The sequence below is a fragment of the Labeo rohita genome, chromosome 25, assembly GCF_022985175.1.
Source record: "Labeo rohita strain BAU-BD-2019 chromosome 25, IGBB_LRoh.1.0, whole genome shotgun sequence".
NCBI classification, from domain to species: Eukaryota; Metazoa; Chordata; class Actinopteri; order Cypriniformes; family Cyprinidae; genus Labeo; species Labeo rohita.
Window position 1 is genome coordinate 3,943,938 of NC_066893.1, and position 24,587 is coordinate 3,968,524.

The 24,587-nt window shown below is 36.4% G+C and overlaps 1 protein-coding gene across 5 annotated transcripts in view; it reads left to right on the forward strand.

Annotated features, from left to right (window-relative positions):
* rassf7a (Ras association domain family member 7a) overlaps window positions 1-20,482 on the forward strand; it is a 54,551-nt gene extending 34,069 nt beyond the window's left edge. For 4 of the 5 annotated variants that reach the window (XM_051099877.1, XM_051099879.1, XM_051099878.1 and 1 more), the window contains 5 exons: window positions 11,519-11,677; window positions 12,825-13,687; window positions 14,766-14,940; window positions 16,396-16,482; window positions 20,200-20,482. In XM_051099877.1, the coding sequence (XP_050955834.1) occupies window positions 11,575-11,677; window positions 12,825-13,687; window positions 14,766-14,940; window positions 16,396-16,482; window positions 20,200-20,231 (1,260 nt within the window). In that variant the 5' untranslated portion in view covers window positions 11,519-11,574 and the 3' untranslated portion in view covers window positions 20,232-20,482. Of the gene's footprint in view, window positions 1-10,948; window positions 11,128-11,518; window positions 11,678-12,824; window positions 13,688-14,765; window positions 14,941-16,395; window positions 16,483-20,199 lie in introns of all 5 variants that reach the window. The other variant, XM_051099880.1, reaches the window with a different exon arrangement.
* Window positions 20,483-24,587: the final 4,105 nt, after the last annotated feature.

Consider the following 24,587-nt stretch of genomic DNA (forward strand, 5'->3'; position numbering starts at 1 on the left):
GTAATGTATATTGACACAAGTTTGGTTTCGATTATAGCTGTTATAAAATTGACAGAGTTTAGTATGATTACATCTGTATTGAAAGGGCTAGGTATTGATGCAAAATTCACTTCGATTTTGATTCCGATTCACAAGCTTTTGGTATGATTTCAGTTGAATCTTATTTTAATTTTATTTGATATCAGTTCATTTGGATATGTATCAGAAGCAGCATGTTATTTTCTCTGAGAGAAAAAAAACTACAGGGAACCCTGCCTGTTATAAGTTTATTAAAACATACATTAAATATTACATTTAAGTAAAAATAAACAAATAACAAATATGTAATATAGTGCATATATTTAGCAAAATGCTCCCCTCCTTAGTTATTTTTTCTGTCTGATGATGATCTTTCAATGGCTTTCCTGAGATAAATGCAACATTACATGGCATTTTTTTACAAGCTGTTTTTTTAATGGTGTCTTTTTGCAGTTAAAATGCTGATTGAGTGATTATATGAAACGTGGTACATTTTAGTAAGTAGTACCATTTCTTTCGTCGCATTATGATGTTCATTCTTGTTTATTTCATGTAGTAACTAGTAGTAAAGTTTAAGAGATGATTGGTTCATGTGCCACTTGCACTGAAGAGATTACATTGATCCTTCGTGCCACATTCAACTTTGTGTTTATTCATTTCATTGCAATTTAGTGGAAAAAGAAAGCAAGGCAAGTTTATTTATATAGCACATTTCATACACAGAGGTAATTCAAAGTGCTTTACATAAAAGGAAGTAGAATAATCATAAAAACAATCATAAAAACAATGATCACAACAATAAAACAAAAAATGTAAAATGTAAAAACTGATTAATATAATGATTTAAAAATGATTTAAAAATTGATTTAAAATAAATTTAAGACAGTTAAAAACAGAAAATGATTATACATAATGCAGTCAGTTCGGACGAAGCACAGTGCTCATTCAGTAAATGCACAGCTAAACAAGAAGTTTAGTGAAGTTTTGTTTATGCATCTATTTTAAACAACCGACTTAAAGATTCTTGGATTTAATAATCTATGTCAGTTTATCAAAATTAGAGTCTATTCAAATCAAGAAATTAATATTTTCAACCCCACCCTTAAAATTCTAGTTTTTGAATGCGAACATAAATGAGATTTTTACTTCTTTATCCCAACTGCTGCATTCTGTTGGTGACAGGAATCGCCTCATCCACTCTTTTGGTGGATGAAAAGCCTTTATCGTGGATTTTCAGCTTCATTACACTTGCTGGAATGGTGATCTGGAATAGAGCAGGCAGGGGGATGTCAAGAATGCACACACTTCTCAATGCTCCCACACCAGGAATGTGATGTTTCGTAACACACGCATTCCACCAACGCTCTGACTGTGAATCAACACTGAGGTTTCCCGCCACAGGGACTGGATGTGTCACCTGAAATTGCGCATTCCAGACCTTTTCCAAACAATCCCTGAAACTTGAAAGGGCCGAATAAAGACCCTTGACCTTCACCAGTGAAGGAATGTGGAAAGGTGATTGAACGGCCATGTGCTGTATTGGTAGGGGTTGAATTTAACACGGTTTTTGAACAAATCTTACTCCTACTGAGTATAAAGATAGCTTTGGTCAGATTTCAACTTAGCATGGAGTCTAAAACATTTGCTTGTTTGAATGAATGTTCAAAAGTGGTTATCCGGTGGGTTTTCTGAATAACATGCTGAATAGTCTGTCTTAAAAAAGCCCCAGGCTGGTTTAAGTTCTTTAATAGGGTGACAGATTTAACTAAAAAATACTCTGAAGAACTATAACTTTATTACACAAAGCTATCATAATCAGTGTTGCCAAGTCCACAAGTCCACTGTTTTCCCGCGGAATTGGGCTACTTTTACACTGTTTCTACAGGTAGTTTTTGATGTCTGTGGGTTGAAGTGATCCCAGTAACGTCATATTTAGCCCCCGAAATGTGAATTTACCAGGGGAAACCTGACAAAAATGTGTATTTTATCCCCCAGAACGCGATTATTAATGGGGGACTCCCCTCGAAACGCGATTGGGCTAATTTTGAGTAGCAGTTGGGTGGGTTTTGGTGTGAAACCTGGCAACCCTGATCATAATCGTCACAAAACTAAATAATTGTGTATAATAATGGAAAACGTAGATGATAGAAAATATCTTTATGGTTAACAGGCGTGAATGTTACTGTTATGAAGAATTCTTTTAGACCATTAGCACGCTAAAGTGAAGCACACCACTAGTATAGAAGCTAGTATAGTATAGTAAAGTTGTCTTTAAAATCCATCCTTATTAAATCACCACACCTAGTTGGTTAGTAAAGATTACTTGCCAAATCAAGTATTTAAAAGAATAAATGTGAAGTTTTTCTGCTTTATTATACTGCCTAGATCTAGATCAACTTGCTAGTCAACCTTACTAACCGACTAGCTGGTTAGAATACTGTATAAATATTAAAATTTAATCTCCAAATGTATTCACAAAAGAAATCTAGATCTTCAATTTAAAAAATCTAGTCACCCCCTTGTCATCCAAGATGTTCATGTCTTTCTGTCTTCAGTCGTAAAGAAGTTATGGTTTTTGAGGACAACATTTCAGGATTTTTCTCCATATAATGGACTTCATTGGTGCCCTGAATTTGAACTTGCAAAATGTAGTTTAAATGCAACTTCAAAGGGCTCTAAACTATCCCAGCTGAGGAAGAAGGGTCTTATCTAGCGAAACGAGTGGTCATTTCTTTTGAAAAATAAACATTTGTATACTTTTGAAGCGTATACAAAAAAAAGCTGGTGTAGCACAGGCTCTGGGATGCGCGTCCACGACACTACGAATCACGTCTAAGTTCATTGTCTGTGTACTCCGGCTCAAAAAGGTAGAGTATGGCGAAAAAATCCATCTTATTTTCTCCTACAACTTCAGAATCGTCCAACATCGTTGTAGCTTTTTGTTTGTAAACAGCGTTTGACTTACTTGAACTTTCTTAGTCTTTGCGCGTTCGCTTTGTAAACACTGGGTCTGTAGTTCCGCCTACGTTCGGTGTGACCTTTTAAGATGATTCAATAGTACTTAGCGTCGTGGACACGCATCCCCAGAGCCTGTGCTACACAAGCTTTTGTGCTTAAAAAGTATACAATTTTTTATTTTCTGAAAAAAAAAATGACAGATCGTTTGGCTAGATAAGACCCTTCTTCCTTGGCTGGGATCATTTAGAGCTCTTTAAAGCTACATTTAAACTACATTTTGGAAGTTCAAAATCGGGGCACCAAGTAAGTCCATTATATGGACAAAAATCCTGAATGCTTTCATCAAAAACCATAATTTCTTTACGACTGAAGACATGAACATCTTGGATGACAATGGGGTGAGTAAAAAGACAAATAAAACTTAATAGACTTGCCAGTCAACCTCTCACTGACTAGTTGGTTAACCTCACTAAATGAGTAGGTACTGAGTATAAAATACTCAAAAGTATATTTACAAATTTTGATATTACATTTAGTAATAATAACTTCATCCTTGAAGCACAACCATTTTTTTTTTACTAGTTTGTGCTAGTTACTAGTTGAGAAGCCAACCATCCAGACCCATCCCTAGTAAAAGCTTCCTCACTTTACAATTCTTCAGATTACAAAGACAGACTTTTTTATTTTAGGAATTGCCTGCTTCATTGAATTCTAAAACTGTGCTATAAGTAAACTGGGTCAACTTTAAATTCATGTTAACTTCAAGAAGTTTCTCTTCAGAAGGAATTTGATGGTGGATGTACAGTTTGTGCACCTGTTAAAAAATCTCCACTTCTTTACAGTCTGACCACAAGGGAGTTTGCTCTTGTTTTAATATAGCCGCTCACAGTAGGTGCACCTGTTCTGTCTTGCATTGAAAATAGGCCAATGCCTCAGGCCTTCCTTTGTTGGCGATCTGTCTTTTACACCTCAGGCTTTGATATTCATCATTTCGATAAATTTGGAACAGAATGCAACTTTATAAAAACTGCGGAACATGGTTTTAAATTATTTAGCGCAGCAGGCATGTAACAGTATTAAATAACTTAAAAACCTGAAGTGTAAAGCTACACGCAAGCAGATTTGGAAAACAGAGATGGTCTGGCTGTAAAGACGATGCATACACTAGCTAAAATTGGCTCGCCTGTTTAGTAATGTCTGTAAACAGATACTTCTTATTTCATTTCCTCAGTGGAAAAACACATTTAATTGGTTATGACGAACAGCAAAGAAAATAATGTTTCAAAGCTGGCTTCTCTCATCTAGGGCTAATGTTATTTTCTCTGCAGATTCCCTCATGGTCCGCTTACACCTGGATGGTTTCTCTCATGAGAAGTGAAAACCGCCCACCTGTCTTTAAGACTGAGAATTACAACCCATGCGTTATACTTAACGTCCAACAGATTCTTGCGGTTGCACTCAGAATTGGTTTTCCAGATGGTGTTGGCCTTAATTTGTGATCTTATTGCGAACTTCATTTAGAAGTCCAAAATGCAACTTCCATTGGAGGCTTGACAAAAATGCTTGCCCACACACTTGCAGCCTCTCTCGCTGTGTGTTTATCCCACTTGTCGAAGCCAAGATAGGGATTTTTGGGCAGTGAGTGGAGACAGCCTCTTTTGTTGTCCCAGGCTGCCTTTGTTTAGGTTAGAGGTGAAGCCTGGTCACTTTTGGTGCCCTCAACATTCCTCTGTCTAAAAGCAAAGGGTCACGCTTCTAGAATTCATGCTGTCGAAAAAAAGGATAATGCTGCATTGATTTAGTGTTGAAGTGAAAAAACTTTTGGATACTGTGAGCGGAATTCTGATTGGACAGTCTACAGTTAGACTAATAAATAATATTAATGACATATAAATGATTAAAAATGTAATAATATATTGAAACTTATTGATGTCTTTTATCAGGACAGTTGTTCACTACCAGGATGCCTCCGGATGACTTAAAATGATCTAAAATATGATAAAACAACTAAAAATAAAGATATTTCTTATTTGAATTCACCCCCATTTTTAAGAGCCATGTTTTAGAGATATGTATAGAATATATGTATTATGTACTTAAAGAATTTTCTTCTGCTCACCAAGCCTGCATTTATGTGATACAAAGTACAACAAAAACAGTAAAATTTTGAAATATTTTTACTATTTAAAAGTACTGTTTTCTATTTGAATATATTTTAAAATGTAAGCTGAATTTTCAGCATCATTTCTCTGGTCTTCAGTGTCACATGATCCTTCAGAAATTATTCTAATATGCTGATTTGCTGTTCAAGAAACGTTTTTTTATTTTTATTATCAATATTTAAAACAGTTGAGTACATTTTTTTTTTTTTTCAGGATTCTTTGATGAATAGAAAGATCCAAATTAAGCATATTGATAAAGTGATGATAAAAACATTTATAATTTTACAGATTTCTATTACAGATAAATGCTGTTCTTCTGAACTTTCTATTTATCAAAGAAATCTGAAAAAGTCTACTTATCTGCTGTTTTCGAAATAATAATAATAGTAATAAATGTTTTTTGAGCAGCAAATCAGAATATTAGAATGATTTCGAAAAATTCCGCTTTGAAATCACAAGATAAATGACATTTTAAAATATATTCAAACAGAACATGAACAACAGTTATTTTAAATAGTAAAAATATTTCAAAATTTTACTGTTTTTGCTGTACTTTGAATCAAATAAATGCAGGCTTGGTGAGCAGAGGAGACTTCCTTAAAAAAACATAAAAATTCGTACTGTACAAAAACTTTTGGCTGGTAGCGTATTAGTTATAAATATTTTTTTTATAAATTATATACAAACTAATATATATATATAGTAAATATTGTTGTGTCTAGACCTACAGAATTCATGTAAATACAGTTTTATTTGATAAAGAATATACATTTTTCATATGTATTTCTATAAAAATATTTTCAGAAATCTTTATCCTTAATTCATATACAGTAAATCACAAACGACTGGAAAAAGAAACAATATTGTCATGGACAAAGGGGGATTTTGAATTAAAAAATGCAGAGAACCCCAGTTTTAGGACCTTAGCTGTGAAAATAAATAAATAAATACATAAATAACAAGATTATTTACTTACTTTTTCAGTAAAAACAGCATTTATCTGACTCAAAAACTAGAAAAGTAAATATTTCAATTTAAAAAAGTAATATTCCTCACAGCAGTGCAGTGACTCAAAATAATAAAAAAAAAACAATTGGAATTGCCCAAACTAATTGTTGCTAAACTAATTTGTAAATTTGGTAATTTAACCATTTTGATAAAACAAATTAGACTGATGTAGTGTTGGGAGATGTGTTTGGAATTTATCTCAAGATCATATCTGCTACATCAGTGTACTGTAAAATGTATAATTCAGCATGTGTTATTTAATTCTTAGGCAGAACAACTAAGCAGTTTGCGTATATTTCTATGAAACACGACTGACCATGGCCTGCTGCATCAAAGTCAACATAACACAACATTCCTAACCCATTTGCTTCCACAATCTGATGCATTTTAGAGTGAAGCAAGATACTCATTGAAAACAAATCTCGAGTAGGACTCGATTTTATCTGTTAAGAATTGCATTTATGAAAATATACTTTTTTGGAAGAACATTTACCAATGAATACTTACCCATAAGGCCAGAAGTGTGTATTGAGTAAACAGAAAAATCCATTATGTCATGTTTATTTTAAACATCCGTCTGGATCTGTAAATCAGTCAAATGGCACAATAATAGACTAAGTCCAATTTTGGCATTTGTTCCTGGCAACAAGACCATGATGAAAGAAAGTCTGTTCAGGTTATGGATGGAAGCACTCAATGCACACGGATCCGGCTGTAATTCATGCGTGAAAGCAGTGATACATTTGTAGGTGTGTGTTTGTTCAAAGAAGGCTAATCAGTCAATCAAAGAGGAAATACATACAAAAATGTGAACCACTGGATGACTCACCTGTGGTTTTGTTTGTGGGGGGCATGTTCTGGACTTGTCTGGAGTTGTTAAATGGTTATTTGATTGCAGAAGTGGGCATACTATGAATGGGTGGGTGGTACTGTGGTGTAACAAAGGAAATGTGTACAGCGCATCAGCATAGCATGCGCACAGATAGATTTTCTTACAGTGTGTACCGGGGTTGCCAGGTTTTCATAACAAAACCCACCCAATTGCTACTCAAAACTAGCCCAAAAGTAGACCAATCCCATTTCGAGAGGGGTCCCCTGGTAAAAATAGCATTACAGGGGCTTAATATTACGTTATTGGGATCGCTTCAACCCGCAGCAACAGTATGAACGTAGCCCAATTCTGCAGGAAAACCTTGGACTTGGCAACACTGATGTGTAGCCCTACACAATTCTATGAAATAAAATATTCTTAATTATAATTACAAAGCTAAACTTGACGAAAAAAGATTAACATGGACAGAATCTTAAAAGGGTCTCGGATCCACTATCAGACCTTAAGTGTCTTTGCTTTGAATAGGTGTGACCCTTTATTTGAGTTATTTTATACATGAACCACCCTTAGCCAGAGATCTTGCTGATGCATCGCTTCTGCGGAGTGGAGATGTCATCCAAATAAATCACCTTTGAGCCATAATGAGTAGAGACAGTAATAATTCTCTCTCCTCACACCCACCAGACAGTCCATGACACAACCTCTCTGCTTTCTCAGCACCGCATTCATTCAGAGATCAACTGCTGAGGAAACATTAAATCAGAGCCACACTACAGCTGACAGAGAACGCCGTCCCACCCTGCCCTTGGATTTTACAACGTTTTTGTTTGTTAAAGCTGCAGAAAATCAGACATGTCAGGCCATGTGTTTGTGGCAGAGTAGGACACAGATGCGTTCTCACTCAGGTATTTTTTAAGAAAGAGCAGTTGTTGTGTATATAAGGGGGCTGACGATGACATGCACCATGGGATATATACACCTAAACAGCTGCAGCAGAAAACAGTGTCCGTACTGCATGTGAGACAAACGGCCTTTTGTGTGGATTCAGATTGTATTAGTCAGATATGAACATGTGTAATTTCGCTATGGCGAGTGACCTGTTTGACAAGATATGTTTGTCAGTATCACTGTAGGGTGCCTTTTGGTGTCCTGTACATAAGTAACTAATTTGCCATGATAGCTTAATATAAAAATTACTATGAAAGGGTGTGTTATATTAGTCTAAGTTTTTATATTCATAACAAAAGCATTACTTGGCTCTTTAGATACATTTTTTTTTTTGATTTTTTTTTAAGTTTTTGTAGGAGTATGCATGTCCCATGCACTGCTCATTAAATTTGAATTAGAGTAGAATATAGTCAGATGTTCTCCTGTTAATATTTTGTTAAATAAGAGATTACTCAATTTGACACTATTGATCATTTGGTAATAAAAACAATATTTTTATTTAATAAAAAAGAAGAGTTTGTCCACCCTGTCGTATTGGTGGATAGCTGCTCATCCAGCCTGGTTTTAGAGGGGTTTTGGCCACTTCCTTAGCTGGTCAGGCTGGGAGACCAGCTGGAACAACCAGCTAAAACAAGCCTGAACAGCCTGGCCAGCCTTGGAGACCAGCTAAAACCAGCAACTTCCAGCTAAGACCAGCCAACCAGCTTAGGTGGGTTTTAGCTGTCTTTTTCAGCAGGGAGCTAAGTTGCTAACAGAGAGTGTGTCTCTCCTCCCTTGAGGTGCAAGATGACGTTTACACGCTACATTCTACAGATGTGTGTTTGTTCTAGTGTGAAACTTCTCTCTCTGTTTTTAGAGGATCACTACTCTATCTAATACATTTTCAATGATTTATTAACGGTGACATTGCACAGTTGTGGTTTCAATAAGAACAACTGGCTAATTAAATCTGCTAGCGTTAAGAGAAAGCACCACGCCTGCACAATAACAGTGCGCTTGTTCCTCAGGACATATTCCCAAAAACCCGCAAAACATAAAGAGGATGATGAGAGAGAGGAATGGGATAATTCCAGTAATCATAGCTTTTGGAAGACACGCTCAGAAGGGAGGAGACATGGAAGTTTTAGATGTGTCTGGGGTGGGTCTGCATTTCTGAAGCAGTGGGTCTGGACATGTGCGAGTGATTGTATGTGAGAGATGGATCCATGTGACAGCGATCCACCCTGATCTCAAACACAAGCCTGATGTGAGTCAAGTCGTAATACTAAAATATATATTTTTCTGTTCTAACACGAATCCAGTGAACTTAAGTGTGAAGTGGCCGACTAGCCCAATGTGTCTGGCACCTGTTGATTCCTCTGCGATTCATCTTTCACGTCTAGTACTTTGTTGTCATGGTGACCGTGGGCTGCGTTGAGAAGTGTACCCTGAGGCCATGGACTTGATTTAGTAAGATCGAGCCTGTTAGAGGTACAGGAGACAAAAGAAGATTTGTTTTACTCTCGGCTCTCTGCTGCACACGGGCCAACAAGGTAGCATTCCTCCATTTCAGTCCAGATGGAATTGGGGGGAGAATGCTTCAGCGATGGCCAGTACTGTTTGAGAGTTTTTGAAGAACAGAAAAACAATAGATCAAGAGGCTTACAAGAGAAGGTGGAAAAAACAGATATCAAACTTTAGAAGATTTAAGGTTGGTCAGAATTAGAGTTAATCAGAATACCTAGGAAAAAAAGTCAAAATTGTGAGGTATAAATTCAGAATTTTTAGGAAAAAAGTCAGAAGTGCGAGGTTTAAAGTGAGAGTTCCTAGAAAAATAGTCAGATTTGTAAGGTTTAAAATCAGAATTCCTTGGGGACAAAAGTCAGAAATGTGAGGTTTAAAGTGAGAATTCCTAAGGGGAAAACAATTCTGAATAGTGAGGCTTAAAATCAGAATTCCTGGGGAAAATGTCAGAATTGCGAGGTTTAAAATCGCGAGGAAAATGTCAAATTGTAAGGTTTAAAGTGATAATTCCTAGGAAAAAAAGTTAGAATTGTGAGTTTTAAAGTGAGAATTCCTAGGAAAATAGTCAGAATTGCAAAGTTTAAAATCAGCATTCCTAAGAAATTTCTAGGAGAAAAGTCAGAATTGCGAGGCTTAAAATCTTATTTCCTAGGGAAATAATCAAAATTGTAAGGTTTAAAGTGAGAATTCCTTGGGAAAAAAAAGTCAGAATTGTAAGGTTTAAAGTGAGAATTCCTAAGAAAAAGTCAGAATTCTGAGATTTAAAATCAGAATTCCTAGGAAAAAGTCAGAGTTGCAAGGTTAAAAATCAGAAATCGTATGAAAAATGTCACAATTGTGAGGTTTAAAGTGAGAATTCCTTGGAAAAATAGATCTGAATTGCTAGGGAAATAGTCAGAATTTCAAGGTCTAAAGTCAGAAGTGCTGTGCCACTAGATTTTGTAATCTATGTTGTTGGAAAATTTACTCAAGACAAACTCTGTTTGTGGCCTAAATATCAAATGACTCATACATGTGTTCTCAGGCTGGTTTCTAATTATTTATTTAGATGGCTCAAATGCCAAGTGGCTGCTTTCAGAAACATGCTTAGGGCTGGGCAAAATATGACCCTGGTGTGTTCTTGTGAGTTGGAAAGAAATGCTCTTTTAAACATGACTTTAAGGCCTAGAGATCCAGAGCATCCATCATTGGGCACTTGGCAGCTGCTAAATGGTCTGCTTAGTAGCTTAGCACTGCTGTTAAATGTTTCATAAGTTAATGCAGTAGACTTTACTATAGAATTTCCTCACAAAGGGTGTAATATGCAATATTCCAAGTGCACAGAGCCAACATGTCTCGCTTATATTAATCTCACAAACAGTGGTTCATTCAATATCTGCATGACTGAAGCATTTGAATGCTACAACTTACCTTAGCAGCGCCATCTGTTCCTGCTGTGGGCCTTCAAAGTGGAGTCAGACACACATGCAAGCACATGCAGTCTCTGAACAACTACGTTCTGCTTGTCTGTTCCCTTAAGCATTCATCTGCTGAAATGCCTTTGAAGAGAGCCAGCAGTACATTTAATTGGAGTGGAGTTATGAGTCCATCAACCTCCTGCTAATAATAACTCCTGAAATTTACTTACCCACTGGACCTGATGTTCAATCACGATTTCATGTCTCATGGCTGGAAATCCTGCAGGATTTGAGGAATCAGGTAGAAACAACTAAAGTTGAAAATAGCTTGCGTTTTTTTCATGGATGTATTTTGGACCTTATTTAAGAAGTTTAGACTCAGATGGACAATTTGGTCATTTTGTCTACTCAAGTTTTGAACTCCATAGACTATTTTAACTAAGTACTTGAGTACTTAAAGTTGGGACCATGGATTCTTGTGCACTATTTGGTTAAATATTCTATGCAAATGTCCGTCACATTGATGTCTTTATCCCCCATGTACTTGTAGACTTGTACCATTGCTTTTAGAATCAGACTTGTGAAGAATCAGGGGGTTTTAATGGCCCTCACTTTTTGCTCTACGTTGTAATCTTATTCAAATTGAGAAGACATTACATTAACATGTCACTGTTGCTGTTTTGTCGTTTCAGAATCCAGACATTACCATGCATTGCTAATATAAGCTGATCTGTGTTTATTGTCTCTGATGGAGCTGAAAGTTTGGGTGGATGGAGTTGTACGAGTGGTTTGCGGCCTGTCAGAAGAGACATCATGTCAGGACGTAGTCATTGCACTTGCCCAAGCCATTGGTAAGTACCTCTGAGAAGAAAGTTTTGGGATATGGTCCTCAGTGTGAAACACAAGATCCAGTGGGCAAGGCTGAATCCAGATCCAACTCCTCCCACCTTACATATCCCTAAACCTACCCATCTCCACCCCCTGATCCTTAAACCTACCTATTTCCACCCCTAAATCTGTCCATCTCCTTTTCTGGTTGTGGATGTACACCTGCCCCCTGGATCTTGTGTACTGCAGTGAGAGCCTATTAACTTTAGGTGGGGAGGTTAGAGGGCCACTGTCTTGTAGATTTTAACTCCAAACCTATTCAAAAACACCCGAGCAAGGGGAAAACTCTGCATAAACGTAAAACTCTGCAAGGCAGTGGCCCTCTAGAACCAGATTTGAGGAACCTTGGGTTAGATGTTTGAACATCTGGGCTAGTAACCAGTAGGTTGTAGGTTAGAGGCCCACAAATTGGTAGTCCATGAGCCTTTGCCATAATAGTAAGTACCTCTGAGAAGGAACTTTATGCGGGGAGGTTAGAGCAGGGTTTCTCAAATCTGGCCATATAGGGCCACTGTCTTTTAGAGATTAACTCTAAACCTATTCAGATGCACCTGAGCATGCTTATCATTGTCTTTAGAATTACTAAAAAATTACAGTTAAGTAATCTTGATCAGGGTTCAAGTTAAACTCTGCAGGGCAATGGCCCTCCAGGGCCAGAACCTCGGGTTAGATGTTTAAAGATCTGGGCTAGTAACCAGTAGGTTGTAGGTTAAAGGCCCACAAATTGGTGGTCCAAGAGCCCTTGGACCATAAGACCCTTCCATAAGACACTTGAAGTAACCTTAGGACAGTTCCCCTGGATCAGAGGTAGGCAAATTCAGTCCTATAGAGCCACAGTCCTGCAGAGTTCAGCTCCAACTGTGAAAAAAACCCTCACCTGTCTATATCCTTAGTAATCCTAAAGTCATTGATTAACTTGTTCAGGTGTGTTTGATTGGGGTTAAAGCTGCAGGACTCTGCAGGACTGCAGCTCTCTAGAGCCAAACTCACCTACCCCTGCCCTAGATCCTAGATTTTTTCACAGTTGGAGCTGTGGATTATCCACATAATAAGAGTAGCGATACAGTATAGCACATTTTTAAATTCTAACTACCTCTTTGCACTCTACAGGCCAGACGGGTCGTTACGTTCTCATTCAGAGACTGAGGGACACTGAGCGCCAACTTCTGGCCAATGAGCGCCCACTGGAGTCCCTGGCCAAACTGGGCCAACACAGCAGTGAGGTGCAGTTCTTCCTGCGGAGGACTGGTCCCAGTAGCAGTGAAGAACAAAGTCAGCACAACCGCACCCTCCCTCACTCCAAGCCTTCCACATCAGAACCCAAACGGGGACTGCCGAAGAAGTCTTACACCTTCAACTTGGGCCCCTCCAGTTCTCCCCATGTGAAAACTAAGGACTCTCGCAAAACACCCTCTCCTGAACAGAGGGCATCCCCAGTTCCGCACGCGCAATACCTTCCAGGGCCAACTAAAGAGGAGGTGTTCCGGCATGTTCTCCAGCAACGGGAGCAGCTACGTGCCCTCGAGTCCCAACTGTTGGCTGTGGACAAGGAATGTGAGACTTGGGAACAGGCGCCTGCTGATGAATCATCCCTTCAGGCAGAAATGGAAGTTTTGGAGAAGGCCCTGTGGAAGAACCAGCAAGAGTTGGTGGACGAGGAGTTCTGGGAGGAGGAACTAAGGATAGAGACCGAAAGGGAGCGTGGGATGAAGCGGCGGTTAGGAGAGCTGCATGCTAAACTGGATGATTGTGGGCAAAAGTTGCATGAATTCAACACTCGCGCCATGCAGCTGGAGGAGGACATTAAAAGAGAAATGCTGCAGGTGGACATCTTGCCCACCCAGTCTGATTCAAAAGACTCTTTGGAGGTAGTCGAGGCAGATCTTCAAAGTCGACAAAAGCAGGGGGAGGAATTGGAGGCGGAGCTTTTAGAGCTTGAGAAGGCTTTGGGGAGGGCGGAGACTCTGCTGAAGGTAAGCAGAGAGGGCATGGCTCTAGAGAGAGGCTTGTAGCTGTTGGCTCCAAATGCTGGAGGGTATACATCTCCCCCTTTGTGGAGATGTATGAGGAATGAACTGAAAATTTTATAGTGAACAAATGAACTCATCGTTTGAAATTACTCCACACGCCGAGCTTATGAATTCTGACTTTGCTGTGTTTAGAAACAAATGTTTTTATTTGGACAAACATACATTTCTTTTATTTCCTGTGCATTTTATGCCCTGAAAGGACAAAATAAAAGCATAAACCTATTGAATGAGTTTCTTTTCCTGCTGGGCATGCATGAATTTCAAACTGTACATAATTATGCACCAGCCTCAGTTTTATAACCGCATTTCAATATTTCAGTATTCCAGTGACTTAAATCAAAGACTTGCAAGTCTGTGAAGATGATCTAAACTATTTTATACCACAGTGCCACTTAGAAGTCCTCCTTATGTGTTCTTCCAGAAAGCAAGGAAATCAACCATAACTAACCTGATCTTACATAATCAGAATCTATTCCCTTAAACAAGTCATGCATGCAGATTAGGTTGATCCTTTAACACACCATGGTGAATTATCATATTTTCAAATAGCTGCTCAGGTGATTACTTGAGTAACATACTTTGTGGTTACCATTGACTTGTCTGTATTTGAATTTGGCTTGTCAGTTGGTAAAGTCAGAAAGGTGTCAAATATACCCATAGAGAACAAATCCTAAGATTACTGTAATCACAGCCGCAGGGCACAACTCACTGCCATGGCTGTTTTTGCTGTTAAAACATGGCGCCCCCTTGTGACTATTGGTGGAATTACAATACAAAAGAAAACAGAAGCAAAATTGTTGTTTATTATGTTGTATTTAGACAACACACACAATGATTTATAGGGATTGATTAAAGAACCAAAATTCTAAAACAAAATTGATAACATATAAAACGTATCCAATAGTAAGTCATTTGTGACATACTACAATGCAAAAAAGATAGTGTCAGATAATTCGTATTTGCATTTAAACTTTTTTATTCTAGTAAGCAGGCTGTTTGTGATTGTTCTCTCTGTGTGTAGGCTAAGCAGGAGGAAGTGGAGGAGTTGAATAAGGAGCTGCGACAGTGTAATTTACAACAGTTTATTCAGCAGGCTGGAGCTCTGCCTACACATACTCAACCCCGCACAGACATCACTGAAAACCCAGAACAACAGGACCCGAGTCAAGAACAGCAGGACAAACATAAAGACAGTGGTATGACCTCCACACACACACACACACACACACACACACGTCTGGTTTATTATCTTTGTGGGGACTCTCCATAGGCGCAATGGTTTGTATACTGTCCACACTGTATTTTCTATCCCCTTACCCTAACCCTACCCCTAAACCTAACCCTTACAGAAAACTTTCTGCATTTTTACTTTCTCAAAAAATCTCATTCTGTATGATTTATAAGCTTTTGTACCCATGGGGACCACAAGCCGGTCCCCACAATGTCAAACATTTCAGGTTTTACTATCCTTGTGGGGACATTTGGTCCCCACAATGTAGCAAAAACAAGTACACACACACACACACACACACACTAAATAATAATAATAATAATAATAATAATAATAATAATAATGGAATACTAGTTTACTAGAATACTGTTTACTGCATACTACACAGTATATACTGTATACTGCTAACTAGTTCTAATTTTATTTTATGTAATATCATAGCGTTTATGCACACATACTCACGCATTTTCAGTACACTTTGAATCCTCAAATGATTTACTCTACTACATTTGCTATAATGTGCAGTACACAGAACACTCTCGGTATACTATATCCCACAGTGCAATGTGCTTAACTTGACCCTCCATTTTTGATGTAACAAATGCAAACTGCAAACGTATGATCTACGGATTTTCTTCGGAATTGTTTATTTTAAAACAGCATGCTACTCTAAGTTTTTAAAACAAAATTGCACTAAAAATGAAAGATAATCGCTGGATAATGTTTGCTAAATTCAAAGGAAACATTCAACGTGAAGAGCTGACGTGACGTTGTAGCATACTACTGTTTCAAATGTTTATACTTGCATAATGCATACTGTTTCACATGCTATTTTTTAAAATAGTACTCAGTACGTCGGCGCCAATAGCCTTGTGGTTAGTGCGCCGACATATACCACAGCTGTGCTTGAGGCAACCCGAGTTCAAATCCTGTCTTGGGGTCCTTTGCCGATCATGTTCCCCTCTCTCTTCCCAATACTTTCTAGTCATCTCTCTACTGTCCTGTTTATTAAAGGCACAAAAAAGCCCAAAAAAAAAAGAAAAAAAAAGTGTACAGTATATACTTTCAGTATGCAGTATACAATGCTAAATTGTCGCACTCTATAACATATAACATTGTTTATGCTTATTAATTTACAACATAGCATCCAGTCATCTTGAATTTATGTTTAAATTTCAATTTAGTATGAATATGTCTTATGTAAAGAAAGAGATGCTAAACATCTCAGCTCATTTCTTACTTTTGAAATGGAAAGTGCATTGCAACACAGAGTGATTTTTGATTGTATACTGCATTTTGTTTTCATGCATAAACATTGCACACTGAAAAACAGTATGGTTATATGGTCATTAGTAGTACAGATATTTCAGTATTTATATGGACTTATGTTGTTGTTGTTGTTGTTGTATATTTCCCACAGATTCGCCCCCACGTCCCACTGCCAAGCAGTTCTTGGGTCATCCACGCAACCTGCAGCACCCCCTGGTGTCCAGCCTGAATCCTGAGGGTGTGTATGTGTGACAGATGCTGCTGCCGCTACTTCCCTGCCTGCCCCGCACCGCCCTGCACCGCCCCGCAACCCCAGCTGCCACACGCCCAGTGGCGGCAGCCCTTTTCTGGGTGAAGGTGCCTGCATGGTGGCCCTCCTTAACCTTCTTCTGATCAACATGCCTGATTATTGTAGCACTTTAGCTGAAAGGCATTGCATCAACTAATTTACGCAACATAACCATATAGTTCAGTCCAAAACTGATATATTTTCAGTCGCTGTATATTGCTATTAATATACAGCACATGCTAATTTTGTCTGTAAATATAGATGGTATATATTACAATGCTATGAAATCAGTATGTAGTGCCTTTCAAAACAAAGTGTGAACACAACCTGTGCTCTTCAACACTTTAGTTTAAGGGATAGTGGGTTGGTTTCAAATTACATCTTACAAGTTGAGATATTTTTGCTTATGAAGATGTAATTTGGCTTAAAGTTTGATGCAAACTAAAGTGTTTCTGCCATGTTCCCTTGAGTTCTACACTCCTATTCTTCTTTATACTCTTCTGTCCCAGTTCGGTGTCCTTGCGTTGTGAGTCCTACCAGCTGTTTTGCTGATTTATAGTGGAGCTGTGTGTGTGTGTGTGTGTGTGTGTGTGTGTATTATTAAAGGGATAGTTCACCCAAAAAGTGTAATTTCGGTTATCATTTACTTTACTTGGTGTTCCAAACTTGTATGACACCTTAGTCCATGAAACGTAAAATAAGATATTTTGAAGAATGTTCACGCTGCTCGTTTCCAACCAGGAATATTTTCTCAGACTTTTGTGATGAGCTGGAGCATAGGTTTGATGTGTTTACCGTCATTGATGTCAAACTGGGGCAACGTGTATGTGACAAGTTTGAATATACGTAAGTACAAATGAGATATGAATGGAAATTGATCTGTTAAGAACAATTTTAGATCTCTTTCTCACAGAAATATACTTTATATCTGACTTTAGAAGATTTGAAATATAGTGCAAAAAGTGAGAGGACACTTTTATGATGGATTGCTTTTGAACTTGACAGCCTCTAGGGCTGGTTTTATCAAAATTAAAGTTTCATAATGTTTTTAAGAAGAAAATGACAGGTGATATTTAGTTGTATGGCGTTACTTGCTGAAAAAGTTGAGGGGAAAAAAAACTTTTAGGTTTTGGTTTGTTTTTAAGCTTGAATGGGGCTGGATTTACGAAAACTTTCTTAAGAAAGAAGTTAAGAAATTTCTTAAGATAACTTAAGAAAACTAAAAAGTTTTGTATGACGGTACTCACTGATCAAGTTATTTATTTATTTATTTATTTTTATTTTATTTTATAAACTGCCTTTTCCGTAATAATGTTAATTTCCATTTTTTGACAAGAAGTTTAGCTGTCGTTTTTTTTTTTGTTGTTATTTTTATTTAGTGCAGTGTGTATTTAAAATCGCCAAAAATTGGTCATATTTGTAAAAGTGGAAATGAGGTCTCTATTGGACTCATTTTTGTAGTGTTTTTAATTCATGTCATGCATAATCATGACTGATCATTGTTTAAATTATTGATGCAAATTCTCTAATAACAGTAATATGTATATATGTACACTACCAGTCAAAAGTTTTTTTTAAAGAAGTCTCTTCTGCTCTCCAAGCCTGTTTATTTGATCCAGAGTACAGCAAAAACAGGTATTTAATAAATATATAATGTATTTAAATAGAAAATAGTTATTTTATATAGTAAAAATATTTCAAAATTTTACTATATAAAATAACTATTTTCTATTTAAATATATTATGTAATGTATTTTATTCCTGTGATTTCAAAGCTGAATTTTTAGCATCATTACTCCAGTCTTCAGTGTTATTTGATCTGTCAGAAATCACCTGATTTGCTGGTCAAAAAAAAAACATTTATTGTTATTATTATGTTGAAACAGCTGAGTAGAATTTTTTCAGGTTTCTTTGATGATTAGAATGTTCAGAAGAACAGCATTTATCTGAAATAGAAATCTTTTGTAACTTTTGATCAATTTAAAGCATCCTTGCTAAGTAAAAGTATTAATTTCTATAATTTCTTTCCCAAGACTCCAAGCTTTTGAATGTTATAGTGTATAATGTTACAAAAGCTTTTATTTCAGATAAATGCGGATCTCTGGATTTTTCTATTCATCAAAGAATCCTGAAAAAAAAAAAGTTAATAAACAGTTTTAAATATTGATAATAATAATAAAAATGTTTCTTGAACAGCAAATGACCATATTAGAATGATTTCTGGAGGATCATGTGACACTGAAGACTGAAGTTATGATGCTGAAAAATTTGATTTGATCACAGAAATAAATTACATTTTAAAATATATTCAAATAGAAAACAGTTATTTTAAATTGTAAAAATATTTCTGAATTTGACTGTTTTTGCTCTACTTTTGATCAAATAAACACAGGCTTAGTGAGCAGAAGAGACGTCTTTAAAAACATTAAAAATCGTACTGTTCAAAAACTTTTGACTGGTAGTAAAATTAGTCTCATTGTATTCTTATAAATAAATGAATGAATAAATAAAGTAAATTCGAATAACCCAGTACATTCATTAAACATCTTACCTTTGGGGATTTTAGACAAGTTGGAAGTCTGAACTTTACAGTGATTTTTAAGAACATTCTTTTCAGAAATTCAAATAGATCTTAAGTTTTGTCTTTAGAATAATTAAGGAAAAAAGCTAAAAACATTCTTAAGAAATATGTTTAGAAATACAAAATAATTCTTTATTCTTCATTTAGAAAATATTAGATAAGAAGAATTCTATTCATAAAAATGGTTTATAATTTCAGCCCTGTTTACTACATGCTTTTGAATGGAAAACCAGCAGCATGAACATTCTGCTAAAAATCTTCTTTTGTGTTTTACGTAAAAAAATCAGTCATATGGTTCAGACACTATGAAAGCGAGTAAATGAGGACAAATCTTAATTTTTGGGTGATCTTTCCCTTTAATTACGGGATGGCTTTTATGTGTGATCTGAATTCCTCTTGTCTCCTTAACTATTTGTCAAGATGTGTTGAGTGGACAATGATCCAAACAGTCTGAATGTTAGTACAAAGATTGTGAACACTGTACATAAAACAGTCGTTTTTTAGCATCACATCTGTGGCATGTGATTGTAAACCACCAGTATTCAAACATCTGAACTATTTCTGTACTCATATACATTTGAACAATTACAAAACTGGGACTTTATCAAAGCTGGACCAGTTGCTAACTGAAACTTTCCCGTTATGACATTGTCTTTGTATAAACGACATATAAATGACAAAGTCTGATATTTTAGTAGATGTTTATCTAGTTATCGATTGTTTTTCTGGTGTGTATATGTTACTTACGGGACACCCTGCAAAGTACGACTGCTGGAACGTCTCTTTGTGTATTTGCTATTTCCAAAGAACAAATTCCATCAAATTTATGATTCCCACACATTATCAATGCCTTGTGCTGTACTGCATATTCATTATACGACCGAGGCAGTGTGTTGCCGGTTTAGCGAGCGCTATAACTCAGGGTTCATACGCAGTTTGGACGTTTCTCTGGGTTCGAGGTTTCTTTCTGTTCTGTTTCTGCTGTGTGCATGTGTCTGAAAGCCCGCAGATGATGTATTTTTGTACTTCTCATGACTGAACTTCGCAACAGCATCACTCAATGTACTTTTCTATGTGTCTTGCAGTCCTGACATCCAGAGAATCGTCTTGGCGGTAATAAAGCTGAAGCACAGGGCTAAGGATTTATAATGACTTTCTGCTTATACTCAACTCTGCTGTCTTAACCTGTCGCCTATATAACCGTTTATGTTATATATTCACTGTATATATGAAATATATATTTACTACTTTTTGGTACATTTCAAACCATGTATTTACTGTAAAATATTACCAGATTTTATCTCGAGAACTTTTACTTTTGTCTATGTATTTAAGTACAATAAAGACTGTGCGTCGTGTCTCAGATGACTCCTGTTTGATGGTTAGTCAGTAAAGCTCACAGTTCGGTCATCGTTCATCTTTTGCTTTCTATTACTGATTCACAAAGGTCAGGTGTTAAGTGAAAGCAAACACAGAGAATGTTTTCTTACAGTTAAACTGGGTTAATAATATACATGGTAGGGCTAAAATTTGTATTCATATCACACATTTGCAGCCTATACCAGGGTTATTATAGTTAACTAAAAAACATTTTCCTTACTTAAAATGTGTATATAAATATATGAAGAGTTCATTTGCAAAAGCAAATTGTTTTTAACAATTTTCAAAAATCATGTTTTTGCATTGTGCATTCCAATTAATCTCAATAAAATGATGGGTTATTTTAAGTAAAAATAACTTAAAAATACAGCTAACATCATAAAACACAATAACAACAACAATAATAAAATCGTTATGTTATATAAAAAATCTGTTTTTGCAAATAAACTCTTCATATACAAATAAAAACCTATAAAAATAAAAAAAAGAATAAAAATGGCACACACTAACAATGAAATAACTGTTTTATTAAAATTAAAATAAAAAAATTAAATATTAATAAAAAAGAGTTTGAGACCACTTAAAACACTAATATTAGAATAAAAATTAATTAATTTACATTTGCTTATATTAATGTAATACATTTCATCTTTAATATATATAGGTAAAATACATTTTTGTCAGTGTGTGTGCGTGTGTGTATATGTATATATGTATATATATATAATTTTAACATGGATTTTTGTTTATTGAATAAACATTATTCATGTTATAAAGAGAGTATGTCACAGTTTCCAGTAACTAGTCTAGAGAAGAAAAAAGTGCACATCTTACCTTATTTAATTCTGTGTGGACCAAAGGACATCGTTTTTGCCGGTGATTATGTGTATACACATACACACACACGTGTATATATATATATATATATATATATATATATAAAAATTTTCATATGGATTTTTATTTATTGAATAAACATTATTCATGTTATAAAGAGAGTTTGTCACATTTTCCAGTAACTAGTCTAGAGAAGAAAAAAGTCCACATCTTACCTTATTTAATGCTTTGTGCACCAAAGGTGAAGCAAATATTCACATGACGTTATAGCTCTAAATTACTCGTGGAATGTTTTTCTTGTTACTCACATGTAAATCGTTGCGTAATGCTTTCCTCCATTTTCTGATACAACCAGGCGTGTCAATAAGTTCTTTACTGATTCGCTTGTGCGACAACGCATCATGCAAATTTTCCACCAGATTTGAAATTTTTCAACTTGCGTGGAAGACACAATATCGCAAGTTTATGGAAGGCCAGTAAGGTCAGAAACACACAAAATTTTAGCATAACAACACATTACCCAATTTGCATAATTTGTGTCGTCTCCGGCGAGAATTTGCATCTATTCGCGTAAATAGTGTGTGCACACCAAACGCAAAGCGAATAGTGTGCGTTAATGGAAAGGTCAAAAATGCACAAATTTGGACCTTAAGCAAAATGTGCCCAAGTTGCTTGACGTGCCCAATTTGCATCTGTTCGCATCTTTGCATTGACCTGTAATCTACCCGAGCAAATAATTAAATTCGCTTTTGATGTGGACACACCATTATGGGCACAGCGAATGACACAAATTGACTGACATTGGTTGTTTAGAATTTAACTTGTTTTAGAATTTGTTCAGATTTGCATATTTTTTGACCTTCAGAGCTTTCCATAAATGCGCAATATTGCATCTTCCATGCATCTTCCAAGCGGAAAATTTAGATGCTGCGTTGTTGTTAGATGCACACTTATGTACATTAGACACTTTCTATAAACACTTGCTGCTACAAAGACTCAATCGGATTATATATGTTTATTTGTGCAGTGCACTATGCGCTGCTTCCCTCAAAATCTCTCTTCTGCACAATTTAATGCACAAAATATCTCTTTTGCACAATTTCATGTACAAATGTCTCTTTTGTAAAACGTCATGCACAGTACTTATGTAAAGTTTTTTGTTGTCTAAAAGTTTTGTATGTGTAGTCCACTATTTATTATAGTATTTATAGTATGTGTAGTCAAATGGTTAACCGTTGTGTAAGTCTGTAATTGCTTTTCTTATTCGTGTACTGTTGTATGTTTATATTGCTTAACTAGTATGTAGCACCATGGTCCTGTGAGACACGACATCTCGTTCTACTATATGCCCACACATGTAGCAGAATGACAATAAAGCTCGACTTGACTTGTGCAAACCAATCAGCGAAGAACTTATTGACACGTCCGGTTGTATCATAAGATGCAGAAAAGCATTACGGCATGATTTTATTTGCGCAAGTGACACGAAAAACTAGTTAACTAGACCGATAACGCTTTGCGCTTGATGTGAACACACCATTTAGGTTACAAATAAGGTAACTGTGACACCAAACGGGAAGCGAATATTGCACATTATCTCACGTTTACAGAAAACCACGAAGGTCAAAAACATGCAAATTTTAACCTTAAGCAACACATTGCCCAATTCGCTTCATTCACATTGCTCGGCGTGAATTTGCATCTATTCACATCTTTGCATTAACTTCGTATTTAATCTACTCGTGCAAATAGTTAAATTTGCTTTTGGTGTGCACACACCATTATGGGCGAGGCGAATGACACAAATTGGGCAATGTGTTGTTTATGTGTTAAAATATGCGCATTTTTGACCTTCATGGCTTCCCATAAATGTGCGATATCACGTCTTCCGTGCAAGTTAAAAAAATTTAACTCGAGCAGAAAATTTGCATGCTGAATTGTTGCGTTGTTCGTATCAGCGAAGAACTTATTGACAAGTCTGGTTGTATCAGAAAATGGAGGAAAGCAATACATGATGATTTTATTCACGCAAGTGACATCCCATGAGTAATCTAGAGCGATACATGATGCAAATATTCACTTTGCGTTTGGTGTGCACACCATTTAGGTTATAAATAAGGTAATAGTGTGTGCACACCAAATGTGAAGTGAATATCATGTGATATCGCACGTTTATGGAAAGCCATGAAGGTCAAAAATGCACAAATTTTAACCTTAAGCAACTTGTTGCCCAACTTGCTTCATTCACGTTGCTCAGCACGAATTTGCGTCTTTTCACATCTTTACATTGACTTTGTATGTAATCCACCTGGACAAATAATTCAATTCGTTTTTGGTGTGAGGCATGTTAAAATTTGTGTATTTTTTGACCTTCATGGCTTTACATAAACACTAAATTTTCAGCTCATGCGGAAAATCTGGATGGTGCATTGTTGCGCAAACCAATCAGTGAAAACCTTATTGACGCATCTGGTTTTATCAGAAGATGCAGGAAAGCATTATGCCATGATTTTATTCACGCGAGTGACACAAAAAACATCCCACAAGTAATCTAGAGTGGTCAAGCAATGTGCCTGTTTCACGTTGCTCGGTGCAAATTCGCATCTTTGCATTGACTTTGTATGTAATCTACTCTGGTGTGCACTCACCATAACAGATCTGTTCTTTCTCATTTCACCACAAAGTCTGGAAGTCTTCTTTAAACATAACTTAGCACTTTGATTCAGTGAAAACCCCTGTGAATTAGACAGAAATTGTTTGTCTGAGCTGCTCTCTATTGGTTTGGCTGTTTAGTTATCATGATTAACTGTATGAAAGTGGATTATGAGGATCAGATCAAGAGCCTGTCTGACAAGAGAGAGATTAGACTCGAATCCTCATCAGCTGCTGTCTGTCTGTACAGCTACAGACGCTATACAATACAGCCATACAGATAAACACCAGTACAGGTGAGGCCCATGAATTTTCTTTAATGAGAATGATGTTTTAACTCATTTCACTGAACGGGATAATCGCAACTGAAGGCCGGTTCTGGAGAGATTCAATCAAATTAAATCTGTAATCCGTGATGAATTCCTTTATGTGGGCCAGAGCCATTAACAGACACACACGATAATGATTGTTTGTTACACAGACTGTGTCCTAATAATGGCCATACATTAAAAATGACCGTTCAGAATTGATTATCAGGTAATTTAATTACTCTTAAGAGGCAGGATTTACATTTTATAGAACTCAAAACCCAAAATTGAACTGT